Source organism: Heterocephalus glaber, unplaced genomic scaffold (assembly GCF_053883595.1).
Source record: "Heterocephalus glaber isolate CG9 unplaced genomic scaffold, H.glaber_assembly_v1.0 deba00000470, whole genome shotgun sequence".
NCBI lineage: Eukaryota > Metazoa > Chordata > Mammalia > Rodentia > Bathyergidae > Heterocephalus > Heterocephalus glaber.
In genome coordinates, this window is record NW_028258145.1 from 12,538,685 (window position 1) to 12,559,232 (window position 20,548).

At 43.9% G+C, this 20,548-nt stretch overlaps 1 protein-coding gene across 1 annotated transcript in view; it reads left to right on the plus strand.

The window, feature by feature from the left end:
- The first annotated feature begins 4,658 nt into the window (after positions 1–4,658).
- Ttl (tubulin tyrosine ligase) overlaps positions 4,659–20,548 on the plus strand; it is a 34,555-nt gene continuing 18,665 nt past the window's right edge. The window contains exons 1-2 of the mRNA XM_004844522.3: positions 4,659–4,900; positions 7,901–7,979. Coding sequence (XP_004844579.1) covers positions 4,744–4,900; positions 7,901–7,979 — 236 coding nt within the window. The 5' untranslated portion in view covers positions 4,659–4,743. The remainder of the gene's footprint in view (positions 4,901–7,900; positions 7,980–20,548) is intronic.

The window sequence follows — 20,548 nt, forward strand, 5'->3', positions numbered from 1 at the left end:
CAATGGACAAAGGGTAAAAAAGATATATATATATATATATATATATATATATATATATATATATATGGACTTTTGCTATGCATTTGCTACATTATACATCATTGGCATGATTTACCAAGAGTGAGATCTTCTCATGGCAGAAAGGAAGCTAATTAAAAATAAACAGGAAATTATACAGTTGCTAGAGGTAGTGGGAAAACCTAGCAAAGTCACAGTAATATATGGTTCAGGACATTAGAAAGGCAAAGACTTCATTGCACAAGGTAACAATAAAGCTGATACTGAAAGCTGAGAAAGACAACACACTCAAAGCCCTGCTCTCACCACTCTGGAGGCTGGTGAGTCAACACATGGCTGAAGAGTGGAAGCACCAACAAGGACGACATGGATTATTGTGCTGTGCCAGATCACCACTGCCTTAAGTTTACTTGTTTTCAAACTACGGGTGTTTAGGCCTAGTTATGAAAAGTTTGATGAACAATGTGTGACTTTTAAAATGGCAAACTGGGAACCGGAAGGCTATCCATTTACAATATTCTTTGATAAAAATATTGTGGGGGGACCTGGGGTAACTTCTGACTGTGGGGTCTATTCTAACGAAAAATGAATTATACTGCAAAGAGAAAACACAAGTTTGGATCAATGACTCCCTTGTTGGATGAGCCACTGGTAATTGTAACAATTGTAAACAAGATCAATGTAATCCTATATCTATGTATATACCAGCCCTGTGGGATCTTATTTGGCTACAAGGAGTAATATATTTCATTAGGACAAGAAATTTAAAAAGATCTTGAGGAAATTCGAGACACACTTCAGGCTTTAGAAATCCAAGTAGATTCACTGGCCAATGTCATTACAGAATAGACATGCTCTCGATTGGTTCACAGCTCAGAAAGGAGGGACTTGCTTATTTCTTGGAGAAGAGAGTTGTTAATATGCTAATAAATCTGGTGTAGTACAAGAATCACTAGACAAACTAAAAGATCAGACCAAGGCTCTTGATGAGAAATTTGGTATAGGAGAGTTGTCCTATGGGATTAATTTCACTTGGGCAGAATGAAAAAACTTGGATAGGACCTCTTCTGAGTCCCCCTCTTGTTATAATATTAATATTAATGTTGGTCCTTGTGTCATCCAATGGATTTCAAAATTTATCCGGTAGCGCAGTGCTGCAGCTCAAGACTACCAAATGCTAGTGTTAAGAAATGTAGATAAACTGGATAGAACTTGTAATGGATAGATGAATTATCCTGAAGTAAACAGAGGGAGGAATGATACAGAAAAGTTTTAGATAACTTAACAGATTGAATATTAAGGTAGTTGTAGAAGCAAAATAAGTAATGTGTTCTTTTAAGATTTGCTTTTCCCATAACTCCTTGTTTAAGGTGATGATTATCTGACTCTAAGGAGTAACTTTGTTAACCTAACAAAGTTACCATGCCAGGGTGAATTTACAATGTATATGTGCCTATCTTGTGTCTGCAACTTGTAAATAGGAACTGGAATTGTATTTACACATCAAAGACCACTAGAGATGCAATAATGGCTAAAAAGGATATAAAAATGGAAACGCTGAACAAAGCGGGTACAGATACTGACCAGACTGGTTTTTTGTGTTCCAGCCCGCTGGCGAGAAGAAATTTTATTATTTTATCCAAATTCTATGTCTCTGTGTATTTCTTTCCGAGATTTGTGTAACAAAGTCAAGGAGATATGGCTATCCAGAGACTGCAGGGCTCCTTTCTAAACTGTGCAAGGTGCCTGGGAATTGGATTTACTGTTGAAATAGCCAAGCCTATTTTCTAGACTTACATGGACTTTATCCCTGAGTCCATTCACCTGAGGGTCAATGGCCCTGCTAGATCTGATCCACAGCCAGCGGGCAGCTGGTCATGGCAGGTAATGATTGGGTAGAGTTTGGATTTTCTGGCTGCGTTCCTGTGCATGCATGGGCCTCTGTAGTGCAGGATGGAGTGCAGGGTGGGGAGAGACAGGGTGGGCCATAGGCAGGGCCATCTGGTGGAAAACTGAAGTTTGAATCTGAGACTCAGACTCCAATAATTTCCATCCTCATAAGGTCATTCATATAAAAGTATATTTGCAAGGTAGGAAGATAGATATTTTTCTTCAGCTTGTTCATTTGGTTTGTAACTTTGAAATAATTATTGTAGACATTTAGATATGTAATTCTTACCCTGAAACTATTACAGGAGGACTTACTTTTTAGCCCAACATATTCCTTAGTTTCTCAGTATCACTTCTGTAAATCTTCTCTTTTTTTTTTTTTTTGGTACTGGGGATTGAACTCGGGTCCTTGCACTTGCAAGGCAGGCGGCGGAACCACTGGGCTAAATCCCCAGCCCAATCTTCTCTTTTCTGAGGCCGTATCTCTTGAACTCTTATTAACACCCAAATCACTTCTTTTGTTAATGAGCTTGTCAGTTTTTAAAAATTTGTAATTTCTTTTATATGGCAGATGAGTTTTTGTCACATATCTATATCATCTATATCTATATATCAAACATCCCACTCTCTGGCTTTCCTTTTCAAAGTTAAGTGAAAGTTCTTAATTTTAAGGTTGCCAACTCATCAAAACTTCTTTATTCCTAGATTTTTTTACTCTTGTTTTCTTATATTACCTTATGACTTTATCTTTAACTTTATTTTTTATTTATTTTATTTTTTATTTTATTTTTTGTTTTTTGTTTTAATTTTTTTTTTAAAGACACTTTTTTTTTTTTTGGTACGGGGATCGAACTCGGGACCTTGCGCTTGAGAGGCAGGAGGTGGAACCACTGAGCTAAATCCCTGGCCCTATCTTTAACTTTATTGTTTTGCCTTCAGAAGCATTAGAACATAATGCGTCTATAACTGAGTTTTGCATATATTGCATTTAGGGATCAGGATTAGTTTTGTTTTCTATATGCAATGTCACCTTTATTACAAACCATGGACACAGCTCATCTATCAAAAAGCCCATCTTTTGCCCTACCTATCTGCAATGTCACCTTTGTTATAAACCAAGTCACCATATGTATGTGTATGTCTTTATATTGATTAGTTTCTCCAACATCCCACTTAATTACTGTAGTTTGTAGTTGAAAATATATTTCTTATGGTTCTTGGTATCTGGTAGGGTAAGTCCTCCAGCTTTCTTCTTCAGCATTGCCTTTATTATTCTTGGTTCTTTGAATTTTGTATAAGTTTTAGAGTTGCCCTGTCCAATCCCCCCAAAAGGTGTCTCTAGTAGAAGGTCAGGTGTTTTATTTGGGAGATGATCCCAAGAAACATCTGTGGAGGAGTGAGTAGGGTAGTGAGTTAGGGGTGGGGAAGCCAAGAGAAGGTTCACTGACCTACAAGTTACAGCTGTGGACAACTGGAAGTGTTTCCTGCAGAGAACCACTGAAATGCACCGTACATGGTTCCTGGAAGATTTGCTGGAGAGGTGGGGAAGCCACAGCATCATATACCAACCCCTTTTGTTGTTGTTTTAGTGCTGAGGATTGAACGAAGGGCCTCAAACATGTTAGGCAGGTGCTCTACCACTGAGCTACATCTCTCAGCACTTTTTATTTTGAGATAGATTCTTAATCTGTTGCCCAGGTGGCCTCCAACATGAGATTCTCCTGCTTCAGTTTCCTTAAGAGCTGTAGTTACAGGCTACCGACCAACCCTTGTCCCCTATAAATGGAGCGCTGCACCCACCGCTTCTGCGACTGCTCCATCTGTGCTCTGAGCAAGGCCCCTAGGAACACCAAAAGCCCACGAAGTGAGCGGGTATGCAGAATGAGCGAGTGCCTATTGGACTGGAAGGGCCTTTAAAGAGCCACTTCTTCTCCACTCGGACAGGGAAATCTAGGTCCAGAGAAGGGAAAGCGGGGACCCAGCGCCCCCAAGGGCAGGATGGGCACGCGCGGAGCCCAGGGCCACCTGGAGTCTAAAATCTGGGCCATTCAGAAGCCCCCAGCGAAAGAGAAGGGGTGGAGGGAGAAGGGATGGAGAGGAAGGGAAGCCAAAAGGGTAAGACGTGTCATGCATGTCCAAACTCCCCACAAGGAATGTGCTCATTATGCATAGCCAACGTACTAATAAAATTTTTTTTAAATTCTTAATAAAAATTTTTAAAGTAAAGAAAAAGGAGCTCCTGAGCCAAAGCAAACCAAAGGTACCCGCAACGCCCCAGGTTTTCCGTCGCGGTTAAGCACAAAGCTGGGGAAGCTTCGCTGGGGCACAGGGTGGGGCTTCGTAACTTTATGTTTTCACCCCATAAAACGTCCTTTTGAAATAGGTGAAGGAACAAGAACTCTGCAAAAAGGGATCTTCTCCACACATCGCCCCTGGCTGGGCCTGGGCCCTAGGGGAGTCGCCCAGGTCTCCCGCAATCTCCCACTGAGTCTCTCAAGGGCAGCGCTCAGGCCGCGCCCGCGGGCCCCAGCTCCGCGGCAGCCCCGGAGGTCCCGCGTAGCTCAAGACCCCGGCTTTCGGGAACGCGCCTCGAGGGCGGGGCCGGGCCGCTTGGCATCACGGGCCGGGGCCGGGGCCGCGCCAGCAGGAGGCGTGGCGGCCGGGCGCCTCTGGCCACTAAGCGGACGCACGGGCGCCGGGGGGCGGGGGCAGGACCCCGAGGGGCGCGGCTGGGGCGGGAGCGCGCGGCGGGGCCGGGCGTGGCGCGGCCGGGCAGGGTTGTCCCTGCGGCTGCTGCAGCGGCAGTGGCGGCGGCGGGGCGCGCGGCCCTTCGTCATGTACACCTTCGTGGTGCGCGACGAGAACAGCAGCGTCTACGCGGAGGTGTCCCGGCTGCTCCTCGTCACCGGTCACTGGAAGAGGCTGAGGCGGGACAACCCCAGGTTTAATCTGATGTTGGGGGAGCGGAACCGGCTGCCTTTTGGGAGACTGGGTGAGCCTCGCCCCACTTCCCGCCCCAGCGGCTCCGCCGCTCCTCCCACGGCCCGGGAAAGCGAGCGCTTTTGTTTTTAAGGTCATCAATCTTACCTTCCGCGTGCTTTCTCCGGTCAATCTCAGACGGATCCAGAAAAACCTAAAACCATCGTTTTCAGTACCTTCGGAACTGGAGTCGCGGTGCGACTTCCGCTGCCTCCCCACTAGGACCTGTGTGTCCCTGCTGCGCGGGGGCGTCAGCTGTCGGCCCCAGGGCCCGGCCCAGGCCGGGATGAGGCGGGGTGGCTGGCAGAGTGCGGGACGGGCGCGGCTTCGCAGAGCCGGCCTGGCTGCAGGCTGCGGGCTGGAGGCGTCTTGCAGCTTTGCTTCCCAGAGGATTGCGCCCCTCACCCCTGTGGTGGAAGCGGAGAGAGAGGTGTAGGTGCTGAAACCCTGAGGATTCTGCTACCCGATGCTCACTCAGGTGGATGGGCAGAGGATTTGGAAGACTTGAATTCCAAAAGCTTCAGTGGGCACCCTAGGCCAGGAAAGTCCAGAGCTGTGTTTGAATTTAGACCTTTACTTAGCTTCACCAAAGAACATGTTTTCACAATTGTGCGTGCAAGGAAGGTTTTTCGGGAGGCTGGGTTCTCCTCTTTGCCCTACTCTTCTTGAGGTAGCTACTTCGTTCACTTGGTTGAAGCTGGCGTGGCAGCACCCTGTCCACATTGTCGCCTGTAGAAAGCGACAGGAGAGAGGGCCAGCAGCTCCTTTTCAGATGACGTAATCCAGAAGTTGTCCAGATGGGCTCAACTCACCTCCCATGGACCTGAGCAACATCTCACGCTCTCCTGGTGCAGTCATCAGGGGAGGGAGAGCTTCTCTGGTTAGCCCCACTTCCTTACCAGAACTCACGTGGGGTTGGGTCAGAAGGGGAGAATTGATATTAAGAAAGCGGCATCTCTGCTCTGGAGGATAACCAAGAGCAGTGTTCAATGTCTGGGAGAGCAGAAGGTTTTTAGAAATGGGTGGGGGCAGGGACTGGGAATGGGCCGTTTGGAATTGACTGGCACAGGTGGGCTTACTTGGAGCTTTGGGATGGGGTCTGTGCCATTTGGGGAATGGTTTGAGGAATGAACACGATGAGGCATAACCTTCTGAATTTTTTTCTTTGGAATGGTACTGGGGACAACTTTTCACTATTACACGAGTTTATGATACAGAATGGTGACTCTGTGGAAGGGCCCATTGGAACCCTCAGAAATCTCAGAATATAGATAAGGTGCCTGGAGATTCCATCTTGTTAAGTGTATCCTCAGGAACCCTGGGGTGGAGGAAGATTTGTTCCCCAAAAGAAGAGGAGAAACTGTTTATAGTTGAGAAGTTATTTCCTCCTTGCTTTATTCACTTTCCTTCTCAACTGACTTTCCTCTTCCTAGTTGACAGTGCATGACTGTAAAAACCTTAGGTGGAATCCTGATATTAAAAACTTGTAAATAGAGGCTTTGCCCAGGGGAGGCAGGAATTTGGATTCCAGTGATGCTTAAGACTAGGATGAGAAGCAGAAACCTATAGGGTTCAAATCCCAAACAGGCACCACAAATTCAGCAGATGATCAGCAAACATTTGGTTTTTATGGGAGAGGAAAATACCATCATCAAACCAAAACAGTTATGTGCTTAAAGTGTGTTGCATGAAAGCCAAGGAGAAAGCTCATAGAGTCAGGACAAGGTCAGGAATGGCAACACCCTGGGGATGAGAAGGTAGCCGTCCAGGTGTGAATCAGGGCCTGTCTGCCACATGTAGAAGTAAAAGCCAAGTGAAGCTTGAAACTTTTGATTTGATGGTCTGCTGTTCTCAGATGAATGAGTCCTACCTCTGACATCAACTCAAAAATCCCTTTATTTAGTCTTTCTTTTTGCTACTGAAAATGCAGCATATCTTAACATTTTATTCTTTTTATTTTTTGGTACTGGGGATCGAACTCAGGACCTTGTAGGCAGCGGCACCACTGAGCTAAATCCCTGACCCAGTGTCTTAACATTTTAAACAAAAACTTTATTTTATTTGGTTTTTTTTTTTTTGGTACTGGGGATCGAACTTGGGTCCTTGTGCTTGCGCAGCAGGCGGCGAAACCACTGAGCTAAATCCCTGGCCCAAAAAGTTTATTTTAAATAAAAATGTAGGGCTGGGGATTTAGCTCAGTGGTTTCACCGCCTGCTGCGCAAGTGCAAGGACCCAAGTTTGATCCCCGGTACAAAAAAAAAAAAATGTAGTTTTATTTGTGTCTCTTCTGCTCTACTTGTACATTTTATTACTTTATGCTGCTAGGAATTGAGCCTAGGGCCTTACATATGGTGAGCACATGCTTTACCACATTGAGCTACACACCCAGCCCCTGCTCTAGTTTTATACAGAAGGGGTTGTGTGATAAGAGCTGTTGGAAGTGCATTTCCCTGTAGGATGGCGCACAGAAGAAAGTTCTCAGGACTTCTGACTTTATAGACATGGCCTGCCCACCACCTTCCTTTGCTCCCTAGTGGCCTCCTCTAAACTTGCAGAGTTAAATGTGCCTGAGACCAGCAGCATCATAGTTCTACTGCTTTCTTTAACATCTGCAGAGATCAAGTTGGGGATGTGGAAAGTATGACTCTATTAAAGTAGGCTTATGTACAGAGATTTTAAGTCTGAATGTGTTAAACCAAGAGAAGAGAAGGTTCCAAGAGAGGTGAAACAGGAAATATCCTGGATCCACCCTAACAACAATAAAAACAAAGGTAGCAGCAGTCTTTGATATTAAATCATCCACTGTGGGGGGGATGACAGTTGCTGGAAGGACCCTGAGAGAAAGCAGAGCCTCAGGGACAGAGCAGCACAATTATTCCATTTCTGACAACCAGAGTCCTAAGTGAGCAAGAAGAGCTGGGCCCCACACATCTGTTCTATGTATGCTTGCTGGTGCTGACATCATCGCTCCCCACCTGTCTGGTTCCCTTCTGAGCCTCCTCTCTTCTTGTAGGTCATGAGCCTGGACTGCTGCAGCTGGTGAATTACTACAGGGGGGCTGACAAACTGTGTCGAAAAGCTTCTTTAGTGAAGTAAGTGCTCTTCAAGACCTCCTTGTTCAGTGTTTTACATAAATATTTTTAGCATTCACCCCAGAGCCCTTGTGCAAAACTGTGGGATTATTTAAAGGAAAAAAAGACTTATACTATTTTAAAAGTGAACATAGGGCCGGGGCTTTAGCTTAGTGGTTTTGCTGCCTGCTGCGCAAGCGTGAAGACCCGAGTTTGATCCTCGGTACCAAAAAATAAATAAAATAAAAGTCAACATATCGGTGGTGAAGCTTCCCCCGGCTGCTTGGATCTCAGTTTAAAGGTTGCTGTGTTGTGCTTGATAAAGCTTGTCTTGTCTCCTAGGTGAGGCTCCCAAGGAGAGCCTGACTCTGGCTTTCTTGCAAAAGTGACTTGGGGGAGAATTCTCCAGGTAAACCTATCTGGAGGATAGAGAAGCAGGGCAGGGCAGGAGCCAAGCAAAGAGGTGGTTCAGCTGAAGTCTCACCCAGGAAACTCCAGAGTGAATGATATTCAGCGTTGTCACATCCGGAAGCAAAGTACCTAGGCTCCTATGCTCAAGTATAGTTAGCCATTGGCCACGGGAAAGGTGTAGCATACAGGTTTCCAAGCATTTCTAGATGGGAACTGGTCCTTGGAGAAGGCTACACATAAGCCCTTGGCAGCCAACTCTTCCAGCAGCTCAGAAAGGATATCTGAGCAGGGTGTAACAGGATCTGCCTCATCACCCATCTCTGAGGAGTTGGATTATGGCCAAATATTACCAGGATAGTATTATAAAGTGAAAGGAAACAGCATTATGCAGTGATTAAGACCAGGGCCAGCAGCTTGCATTTTAGCCTCAGCCCTTCATCTCATTAGTCCAAACAAATCGCCTCATCTTGCTAAGTCTCCATACCCTCCTCAGAAGGCAGTTGTGGAGACTAAATAAGGTGTCACTTATGACATGTATGTATCCCTGAGGCCTGGTACATTATACATATTTGACTCTGAGCTGTTAGTTTTCTTCCTTGTAAAATGGTGATAATAACTACTTCAGGGTTGTGAGAATTATTTCAGCTCAAATTAATGCCTGTCTCATAGTTCACAACGTATAAGCGAAGGTTCTTTTTACTGTGATTATGGTTGTCATTGCTATTATTGTTGTCATTTCAACAGGTAAACCTTGGGTCTGGCATCTGCAATCAGGGCTGTAGTAGATCTCTGGGATTCTTCCCATGTACCTAGTAAGCATTAATGTGTAGCCAAACAGATCAGTTAGGTAGAAGATGCTAGAAAATATGACTCAATGCAAAATACTCCTTTTCCCATTAGTGTTTCTTTCTGAGCACTACTTAGCTATAGGTTGAGTACACACAGGAACATTTCCATCTTTTTCAGACATGCTGGCCCTGATAATTTACATACTCATTCCTATGATGGGTTTTCATGATTGAGCAGCAACTCCTAAAGTGAGGCTTCCTGAAGTCTATTACATGCTTTTGTGTTTATATTTCATTAGAATCAGGAGTAGAAGTAGGATGTGATTGTTTACTCAGATTATTCATTTAATAATTTTATAAACTGATCTTTTCTGGGTTTTTTTCTCTAAAGACAAAAGTACAATTTTGCTTTTATAAACAAGAAGCAGAGGATGGTGTAAAAATAATGCTGTACATATTTGTATATTTAGCAGTTATAAGGAGGCAGAGTGAGTACTAGGCTGGAATCATGAACAGGTCTCAGTAGGGATCTGCAGCTCTGGACAGCACCACTCTGAATCTAGTCCCCATCTGTAAGATGGGGATAGGTGTGGTGACAGTACTTGTTCTTTTGACCTTGGTGGCATGTGATATGTGATGACACTTTGTAAATAGTGACATGACTTATGCAGGCTGAGACTCATCCCCATCATCAACAGCTTCCTTCACTCTCTAAGTGTCCTGTGAGGGGCTGGAGTAAATAATCCTAGGAGACGATGAACTTCCCTTTGTCAGTTTGTCTCTCTCCCATGATTTAGTACGGCTTGCAGGAGCCAAAAGAGGAAGGAAATGTAACCACCCTCATTTTATAGGGCAGAATGCCAGCTCAGAGAAGTCAGCTGTGCTGTCCAGGACTACAGCTGTTTATGTTGAACCAGGACAGTTTGAATCTGTACCCATGATACCCATGGGCAGTGTGACTTTGCATCCCTCCCAGGGCTTCCCAGAGCCTTGGTGGGGTTCTGTGCTGGGTTCTGTGCAACCTGCTCCTTACTCCTGACCCTTCAGGGAATTTCCAAAGTTTATCAGGCCCAAGGCTCCAGCCTCAGAGCCTGAGGCCCTTTCTTCTCCTGGCAGGTTGGAGGCTTTTGTTTCTTCTTCTGAGCATTACTCAGTAATAGATATGAGTGAACCTCAGATTATGATTGCTTTCCCATTGAGCTGATGTGAAGATGGAACAGACACAGGAGTCCCTGAAGGGCCTGGTCTTGATTCTGGGCAGGAAGCGAGGGCTTCCAGATGAAGGTCATCTTACAGACGAGTGCTGTCCAACAAATAGAACGCAAGCTACGCAGGCCTTTTTAAACTTCCTAGTAAAATAAGTACTAAGAAACAGGTGCAATTAGGTTAATGATCTATTTTATTAAATTATGAAAATCCAGAATACTGGGCTAGGGGTGTAGCTCAGTGGCAGAGCACTTGCCTAGCATGTGTGAGCACCTGGGTTTAATCCCCAGCACCGTAAAAAACAAAGCAAAACAAAACAAAAAACCCAAGCTAAAATATTGTCGTTTTGACATGTTATTAATACAAAAAAAAGATATTTGACATTTTTTTAAAATTTTGAGTCTTTAAAATCTGATGTGTATTTTACATTTTTAGCACATCTTTATTCAGGCAATAAATTTTCACTGAAAACCTTTGGCCTAAATTTAGATTTCATAAGTATTTGTGATTGAAAAAGTAGATTTATATACCTAAGTTGTTCTAACATACTTAAAAGTTTTTCAGTCACTAAATTGAGTTCCAAAGTCATTTTCCTTTAATATTCATACATATATTGACAAAACTAATTTATCTTTCTTAGAAGAAATGATTTGACTTTACAGTAAGAGCATACCATTTGTAGAACCCCGTCTGTCCATTAAGTAAATTCACCTACTCTTGTGCCAAATCAGTTTTTTTTTTTCTTTTGGTACCGGGGATTGAACTCCAGTCCTTGCGCTTGCACAGCAGGTGGCGAAACCACTGAGCTAAATTCCCGGCCCACAATGCTGTCTTATTACAGTTAAAATTTTCTACATCCCACAATGCAGTCTTATTACAATTAAAATTGTCTGCATCTGGGCCAGGGATTTAGCTCAGTGGTTTCGCCACCTGCTGCGCAAGTGCAAGGACCTGAGTTTGATCCCCGGTACCAAAAAAAAAAACTGTCTACATCTTTTCATGACACACACACACACACACACACACACATATGCAATCATTATTATTGTATTTTGAGTTGGGACATAAAATTATCATTCTTGTATAGGTAGATCATAAACAATTAATTAAGTCTTCCCTGTAAATTTAGCAAGTATATACTGAACCATTTCAACAACTATATCCATGATGCTTTTTACAAAGTCTGCTTCAGAAAACTATGAAAATAAATGTTTTCAATATGTATCATACAGTGCAAGGAGGCAAATGTTTCCAATATGTATCGTACAGTAGAATGAAGTAAAAAAGGAGAGTCCATTAAAATCCCAGTAAATCCATATTTTAGCTCAGTATAGTTGAAATATTTTAACTCAGTATAGTTGAAGTCCTGTCTGTCATAATAGAAAGTAACTTTTCACAGGTAGATGAAATTCTTTGACAGATGTGAAATATTCAAAAACACCTGCACCATGAGTTTGATACTTTTTAGGCTATAGTTTGACAATATTCTTTTATATAAGCATGCCCAAAGTAGAAATAGAGTGATATCTCTTATGTCACAACTCATCTAAAGCTAAGGAAAAATATTTATTATTTTTTATATTTTGAATCAGTCTTTGATATTGTTAGATACAAAGGGTTTGTATTCTGTGGCCCATTGTGGCTGAACTGAAGATTGTTCATTTTTTTGTTTTTTGAGAGTACAAATATCTTTTTTTGTTTTTACAAATATCTTTAACTCATTGTTTTAAAATTATTTTTCACTGTATTTTCATCTAACGTGGGCATTAGTAATAAAGAGTACTAAGATTCACGTTGTAAGACCGAGGGCCTTACCAAACGCTCCGAGGAGCTGGCTACAGCGGCGATCACCCGGGAAGGAACACACCGGACAAGTGGAAGGAAAAAAACAGACCTTTATTAGTCTGGCCAGACGGCACTCCCAAAGCAAAGTAGCTGAGAGAGGCAACTGGCTCAGAGTCCGAGGCTGTTTTTATAGGGGGTTGAAGGGGGGTTACATGTAGGTTTACGGGAAGAAAGGAACAAGGGTTTGGTTCATTGTCACATGTTGACGGTCAGCATAACCGCAGTGAGGACACTGTGACCATGATCAGTAGATTTAGTTACGGTTTGTTCCACTGATAGTAGTTCCGGGAATTTTTTCTGTTCTCCGGACAAACAAGGGGTTGAATGCTTTGCTAAGGAGGTTACAGATCTTATCCACTATTTTAAGACTAGCAAACACATTTTAGCCATTAGACATAACAAAGTCTGAGGGAATACATAAGTTTTGAATCATACAATCCCACATTCCCCACTGATTTTCTGTAATCTAAGTAATCTTAGGCATAAATGTAGGCATCCATTGTATACAACAACATGACAACAATAAACAAATACATATGAGTATAATGGCAATAAACAATTGTTTTAACCATTGTAGGTTGGGCAGCCATGAGGTTAACCATTTAAACAGGTCTCCGCCATCTTCGTTGTGTACCCTATTTGCCAGGTCCTCTAATTGTTTTATTTTTTCTTTGATTTTTTTTCCATTATCGGTCAAATTGAAACAACACATGTTTTTTATTTTTTCACAACCTTGGTGGTGGAAGAGCAACAGGTAATCTATTGTTGCTCTGTTATCTAAGATTGTCTGCCTTTGTTCTTGTAATTTTTGGTTTATCAGCGCCAAGGCTGACGAAGTGGCATTTAACCCTTTTATTACTTTACAAGCTAATTTTTGTACTGCTTTTTCAGCATGTACCCCTATAGATGGCATGGCAACGAGAGATCCTATCATGGTTAATACTTCTGTATCTGTTAACAGACCCACGTCATCATCGCATCCTGGTGCAGTGTAAGGTGACCACCGTTTAACTCTGTTAGGCACAATCAAATCAGTTTTATCTGGCAATACTATAGCTAATCGACTTAAACAGCAACGAGTTTCGGTCAAATTGGCTGGAATGTAGTTGAAAGTTTTTCCTTCACATGTATAAAACCATCCCATTGGCAGGGAAATATGGCAGTTGCCATATACAATCTTTTGTTCTACATGGCAGGACATTTTTTTTAACCGTTTGATCTTTAAACATTTAGTTGTATAATTTTCATACACAGCACATTTAGTCTTATTTGACATGATCACTTTAGATGTATATAATTTGACAGCATTTTTAGGCTTATAACATGTGACAGGTCCCCAATTATAACTATCTACATAAGTAAGGTTTTTTCCTGGAATATCTTTAAACAGAGTATAAGGCCGTATTGACTCCAAAGGGGTGTATACCGGGATAAGACAACTTCCTAGCACATAATGAAAATTTACATCAACGCTTAAACAGAATTTAGATAGATTAAGCGAGTTTGTCAATTGAATCCATATATTTTTTGTGTGATCTAATTTCCCTGAGGGTAACACTGTCAATATCCTGGTAAATATCATCATGAGGGCAAAACGTTTCCAATTCGCTCCAATCTTAGCTTTGGGTCGCCCGGTTGGCTGGTTATTTTCCATTTATCCTTTTTGATGTCCGTGGGGGGTCCTGGCTTTAGATGGTTACGATGTATCCAGGTAGAATGTCCAGCCACTTTCACCGCCAAGGGAGTTGACAGGACAACAGGAACCGGTCCCTTCCAACGGGGTTCCAGGGTTTTGGAATCAAACCTGCGAATAAAAACCAAAGCTCCCGGCTTATAGGGTAAAGGCTGTAACGGTTTTTCATTTGGACTAGTCATTTTCCTTCGTAATGTCTCATGTAATTCTGATTGAAGCTGATGTACTGCCTTTAAGGATTTAAGGAGCCGAAGGTGGGAAAACTTTTTCTTTAGCTCTACATCTATTAATGGAATGATTGGGGGAGATCGCCCATAAATAATTTGGAAGGGGGACAAATTGAGGGGAGGCTTGGGAGTACATCTTACCCGGAGGAGGGCAAAAGGGAGAAGCTCTACCCAACCTAGTTCAGTCTCCAAGCATAATTTAGTCAAAATTTCTTTTAAAGTTTTATTTGTTCTTTCTACCTGTCCCGAACTTTGAGGCCTATAGGCACAATGTAGGCTCCATTTTATTTTGAGGATATTACTAGTTAATTTAGATATCTTGGCCGTAAAGGCCGGACCATTGTCGGACCCCAGGGCTAAGGGCAAACCAAATCGGGGAACTATTTCTGTCAAAGGCTTTTTGACGGTAACTTCAGCTGTCTCTCTCTTGGTGGGGTATGTTTCTATCCATCCTGAAAACGTATCTATAAACACTAACAGGTATTTGTACCCATACATGCCAAGCTTTATTTCAGTAAAATCTAATTTTCAATGTTCTCCTGGAGTTAGTCCCCGGTGCCGGACCCCAGGGGGCCCGGTCACCCGATTAGCATTTACCTTGAGGCAAGTGGGGCATCGTCTCACCATGTCTTGGGCCTTTTGAGCTAATCTCTCACCGACGAAATGAGGTTGTATGGCTGCCATCATCTTTTTCTCACCGAGGTGGGTGGACTCGTGTAGTTCTCGTACCAGCGTATCTGCCACCGCAGCTGGAAGTGCTATTTTTTCCTCTTTAGTCGTCCACCATCCATGCTCTCCTTGAGTCCAGCAATTTTTATTTATTTTTTAAATTTTTTTATCCGTGTATTTCGGTCTTTCTGGGAGCACCGGTGTGGCGAGCAGGACCATTTGTTTCTCCACTGATTTTTGGGCAGCTTGTTTGGCTGCCAGATCGGCAGCATTGTTACCAATTGTTTCGGGGTTAAGTCCCTTCTGGTGCCCACGGCAATGGATGATGGCAACCTCTCGGGGTAACCAGATTGCTTGCAGCAAAGCCAATATTTTAGTCTTATTTTTGATTTTTTTTTCTTTAGAGGTCAACAGTCCTCTATTTTGATAAATTTTCCCGTGTACATGGGCAGTAGCAAAAGCATAGCGGCTATCCGTGAATATATTTATTCTTTTTCTTTTTCCCAATTCCAGAGCCTTGGTCAAGGCAATCAGCTCTGCTCTCTGAGCTGAAGTCCCTTGAGGTAGCCCCTGTTCCCATTCTACCTGTTGGTCCTGGTTAACCACCGCTGCTCCAGCATACCGCACACCATCACGAACAAAATTGCACCCATCAGTATAGAAAGTTATTTCTGCATGGGGGAGGGCTTGGTCCGTCAGGTCCGGACGCCCTCCTCTCAAATTTTTGAGAGTCTCGAGACAATCATGGATGGGCAATTGTTCGTCAGACTCCGGGAGCAGGGTGGCCGGATTGAGGCTAGCAGTGGTGGCAAACTTAATGCGTGGCTGTTCTAATAAAAGTCCTTGATATTGTAGCAGTCTGGCATTAGACAGCCACTTGTTAGGTGAGCTATTTAACAAGGGCTCGATGGCATGGGGGGTGATCAGAGTTAAATCCTGTCCAAAGGTCAGTTTGTCAGCCTCTCGGATTAACGCAGCAGCTGCTGCTATTGTCCTCAAACAGCTGGGCCAACCTTGGGCCACTGGGTCGAGCCTTTTTGAGAGGTATGCCACAGGCCGTTTCCATGGCCCCAAAGGCTGAGTAATCACTCCCTTAGCCACCCCATTCTTTTCTGCCACATACAGGGTGAAGGCTTTATTTAAGTCTGGCAGTGCCAAGGCTGGTGCTGAGGCAAGTGCAGTCTTAAGTTTTTGAAATGCTTGCTGGCAAGCCTCAGTCCATTCGAGGGGTGTATTCCCTCCTGCCGTGGCCTCATGTAGGGGTTTGGCAATTTCAGCAAAGCCAGGAATCCAGATCCTGCAATAGCCAACCGCCCCTAGGAACTCTCGCACCTGTTTCTTTGAGCCTGGCTCTGGAATCTGGAGAATTGCAGATACTCTTGATTCTGTCAGCCTCCTCTTTTCCTTTTCAAGAACATAGCCCAAGTAGGTTACCTTGGTCCGGCAGAGCTGAGCCTTCTTCCAGGAGACCCGATATCCTAGTTCTTGGAGGGCTTCCAGGAGGCCCTCAGTGGCCGCAATGCATTCTTTATCGGTTGGAGTCGCCACCAGGAGGTCATCAACATATTGAAGAATAGTCGCCTGGGGAAACATTTTTCTTACCTCTTGCAGGTCTTTGCTGAGAGCTTCCCCGAACAGAGTGGGGGAGTTTTTGAATCCCTGTGGCAATTGGGTCCATGTCAGTTGTCCCGTAGTTCCGCTGTCTGGGTCAGTCCATTCAAAAACAAAGAGGGGTTGGCTTACAGGCGCTAGAGGCAAACTAAAAAATGCATCTTTAAGGTCTAATACTGAGTACCACACATGACCGGGAGGGATGAGACTCAACAGAGTGTAGGGGTTTGGTACTGTTGGGTGGATAGTTTCTATCCGGCTGTTTACTTCCCGCAAGTCTTGTACCGGTCTGTAGTCTGAGGTGTCAGGCTTCCTTACAGGGAGCAGGGGTGTATTCCAGGCTGACTGGCAAGTAACCAGAATGCCGGCTTCCTGAAGTCAGTGGATATGTTTGGATATCCCCATTTTGGCCTCCAGCCGAAGTGGGTACTGGCGTACACGAACGGGGGTGGCAGAGGCTAGTAATTGAACCACTATAGGCGCATGGTGTTTGGCCAGACCGGGTGGATTTGTTTCAGCCCATACTCGGGGAAATCTTTTCTTTAGATAATCCCATTTTTGTTCAGGAGGTTCTGAGCCCTCTCTTAACAATTTGAATTCATCTTCAAGGGGAACTGTTACCATAATAGCGGAGGGCGGATTAAATTCAAAAGTCCCTCCCTCAGGCTCAAAAGAAATGACAGCTCCCAATTTCCGTAACAAATCTCTTTCTAACAGTGGGTATGGGCATTCCGGGATAACTAGAAAGGAATGAGTAACCGTGCCTTTTCCCAGATTTACAATTCTCTTAGTGGTCCAAGAATAGGAGGCCGACTTTCCTGTGGCCCCAGTGATAGAGGACTTTAGGGAAGATAGAGTGCCAAGGGGGGTCTTCAGGACAGAATGGGCCGCACCAGTGTCCACGAGGAATTGGACATCTGTTCCCCCTATTTCCAAAGTCACCAGAGGCTCATTAGGGTCAAGCGGCCATGAGCCTTGGCCCCTTCAGTCTTTTTTATCTACCAGGAGAACTCCATCTCCCCGTTTTTTTGCTTTTTTCTCTCTCTTTTTTTTCAACTTTTCACAGTCTTTCTTGTAATGGCCCCTCTCCTTACAATAGGCACATTGATCCTTTTCTACTGCGGGCCATTCTCTATTTTTACCCTCCCGTTTGTTCTTTTTTTCCTTCTGGACAAAACCTCCATCCATCAAGGCAGCAATATTTGTCTTTCCTATCTTTTTGGCCATTCTATCCTCAAGGGGATCTCTGTTGTTAAACACCTTCATTGTCACACTTATTAACTTTTCCCTATTTTTTCCCTCGAACCCTTCCATTCGCTGTAATTTTTTTCTAATGTCTGGGGCCGGCTGAGTAACAAAAGCCAAATTAATTGCCTGTCGATTTGCAGGGGCGTCTGGGTCAATCGGAGTATACGTACGGTATGCTTCCAACAGATGCTCCAAAAAGGCAGAAGGGGATTCCTCAGGCCCTTGAAGGACCTCGCTTACCTTGCTCAGGTTGGTAGGCTTCCGTGCGGCTCCCCTCAGGCCGGCCAAGAGATGCTGACGGTAGTTGTGGAGAGCTTCTCTCCCACCCGAGGAATTTGCTTGCCACGGGGGACGGATGGACGGGAGCTGTGCCTCAATACGGGCCCGCTGCTGTTCATCAAGTGGGCCCTCTGATCCTCCCAACACCGACTTTATAGCCTGTCCTCGAATTCTCTCTCTCTCCTCAGAGGTAAAGAGGGCTTGGAGAAGTTGCTGGCAATCATCCCAGGTTGGGTCATGGGTATTAAAAACAGATTCTAGGAGGGAAATCAAAGCCTGGGGTTTTTCTGAAAAAGGGGGATTTTGATGTTTCCAATTATACAAATCACTGGTAGAGAAAGGGATATAGACATAATGACCCTGTTCTACTTCCCTAAGAGGCAGAAGAGGAGCTGAATTAGTCCCTTCAGTGGGAGCCCTGCTGGGACCATAAGCAGCTCCTGTTCGCGTGTGGGAAGGGGAGGTTACAGAATCAGGAGATTCTTTTTCTTCTGAAAGAGGAGGAAGAAAAGGATTCCGAGATCTAGGGTGGGCTTTATCTGAGGAGGATGACGGCCCCGCATAAGGTGGAGGGCTTATTTCAAGATCTAAGGGGTCAGGATCTTGCGAAAGCACCGGCTTGGGAACTTGAGCCCGTTTCTCTTGAGGCTTACTGGGGGTCATAACCAAAAGGCGAGAGTTTGTTCGGAAGGAACAACGTTGCAACCAAGCCGGGGGCTCCTGACAAGCTTGGACCCAGATATTTATATATGGAAACTGATCAGGATGGCTAGGGTGCCCAGTGACCTTTTTCCATACCGCTCGGCAGAGACTTAGATCAAAGGAGCCCTCTGCTGGCCATCCTACTTCAAAGGCCGGCTACTCCAATTGGCATAGGGAGCGAAGTTTTCCACGAGAAAATTTAACCCTATATTCGTCCTCCTGCTCGGGGGAAAAAGCCAATTTAAAATTAGTGAGAAAACAATCTAACGGAGTACTCTTGGAGCCAGATCCTCCCATCTCTGCCCTTGATGGTTAAAAAAAGAAATTAACACAGAACGGACAGGACGTTAACATATAACAAATAAGACAGACGCGCGCCACAACAAAATTGAAACTAAAACCTTCCCTTGTTCCTCGTCAGGAACCTTGGGGTTAGGGGAGGCTTTCCGGCTCGTCAGCCACCTCACTCCTAACAACAAACGGTTGCAACCGACCAAAAACTTACCTCCGGAGGTTTTAAGGTCTGTGCCTGAGTCTCCTGCTGGATCCCGCCACAGAGTCCCGGCCAAACCGGGGTTCCTTACTTGGGAATCTCGCTGGGGCCTCCAAAATGTAAGACCGAGGGCCTTACCAAACGCTCCGAGGAGCTGGCTACAGCGGCGATCACCCGGGAAGGAACACACCGGACAAGTGGAAGGAAAAAAACAGACCTTTATTAGTCTGGCCAGACGGCACTCCCAAAGCAAAGTAGCTGAGAGAGGCAACTGGCTCAGAGTCCGAGGCTGTTTTTATAGGGGGTTGAAGGGGGGTTACATGTAGGTTTACGGGAAGAAAGGAACAAGGGTTTGGTTCATTGTCACATGTTGACGGTCAGCATAACCGCAGTGAGGACACTGTGACCATGATCAGCAGATTTAGTTACGGTTTGTTCCACTGATAGTAGTTCCGGGAATTTTTTCTGTTCTCCGGACAAACAAGGGGTTGAATGCTTTGCTAAGGAGGTTACAGATCTTATCCACTATTTTAAGACTAGCAAACACATTTTAGCCATTAGACATAACAAAGTCTGAGGGAATACATAAGTTTTGAATCATACAATCCCACAATGTTGATATACTGGTATTTGCATATAACATATTTGGGTTATTTTCATCCCCCTCTTCCTTTCCTCCCCTCTCCACCTTATCCCTTACCCATCTCTAAAAGTCTAACTTCTAGTTTCTTGTCATTTATTTTATTTATTTTTAGATTGTGTATATTTGAGGGAAAATGTGATATTTAACTTTCTGAGACTGGCTTATTTTGCTTAACGTGATGGTCTCCAGTTCTATGCAAGAAATGTGGTTTCATGTGCATACCCGTGTTTGTGTATGTGTATTTAAGAATTCAAGCCATTTTATACTTGATTGAAGTTACAAGCTTAGATTCTATTAAAAATCTACTTAGTGAAAAAAATGTATTTAGGGGTTGGGGGTGTAGCCTAGTGTTAGAGCACTTGCCTAGCATGTGGGAGGCTCTGGATTTCATCCTTAGCACTGAAAAAAATGTTTCAAAATTTTTGATTGAATATTTGTGATTTCACTAATATCATTGATTCTTTCTGACTGTTGAGGGGATAATGCTTATCAAATTCATTTTTTATTTGCTCAAAATATCTCCTTTATAAAACAACTACTTTTTTGTTTTATTCTGCAGTATCCTAGTACAGTTGCCATTCATTATGAATTTGTGATAGATCTTCTTGCAGTTCTGTGTGTGTGTGTGTGTGTGTGTGTGTGTGTGTGTGTATGTGTTTACTGTCCTGGTCATTGGTTTTTGCTTCTGTGTCCCTATTCAATTTCATGTCAGTGTTATGTTTTTATTTTCAAATTAAAAATTTGTCCATGCTTGTTTTTTAACTGGGAAAAAATT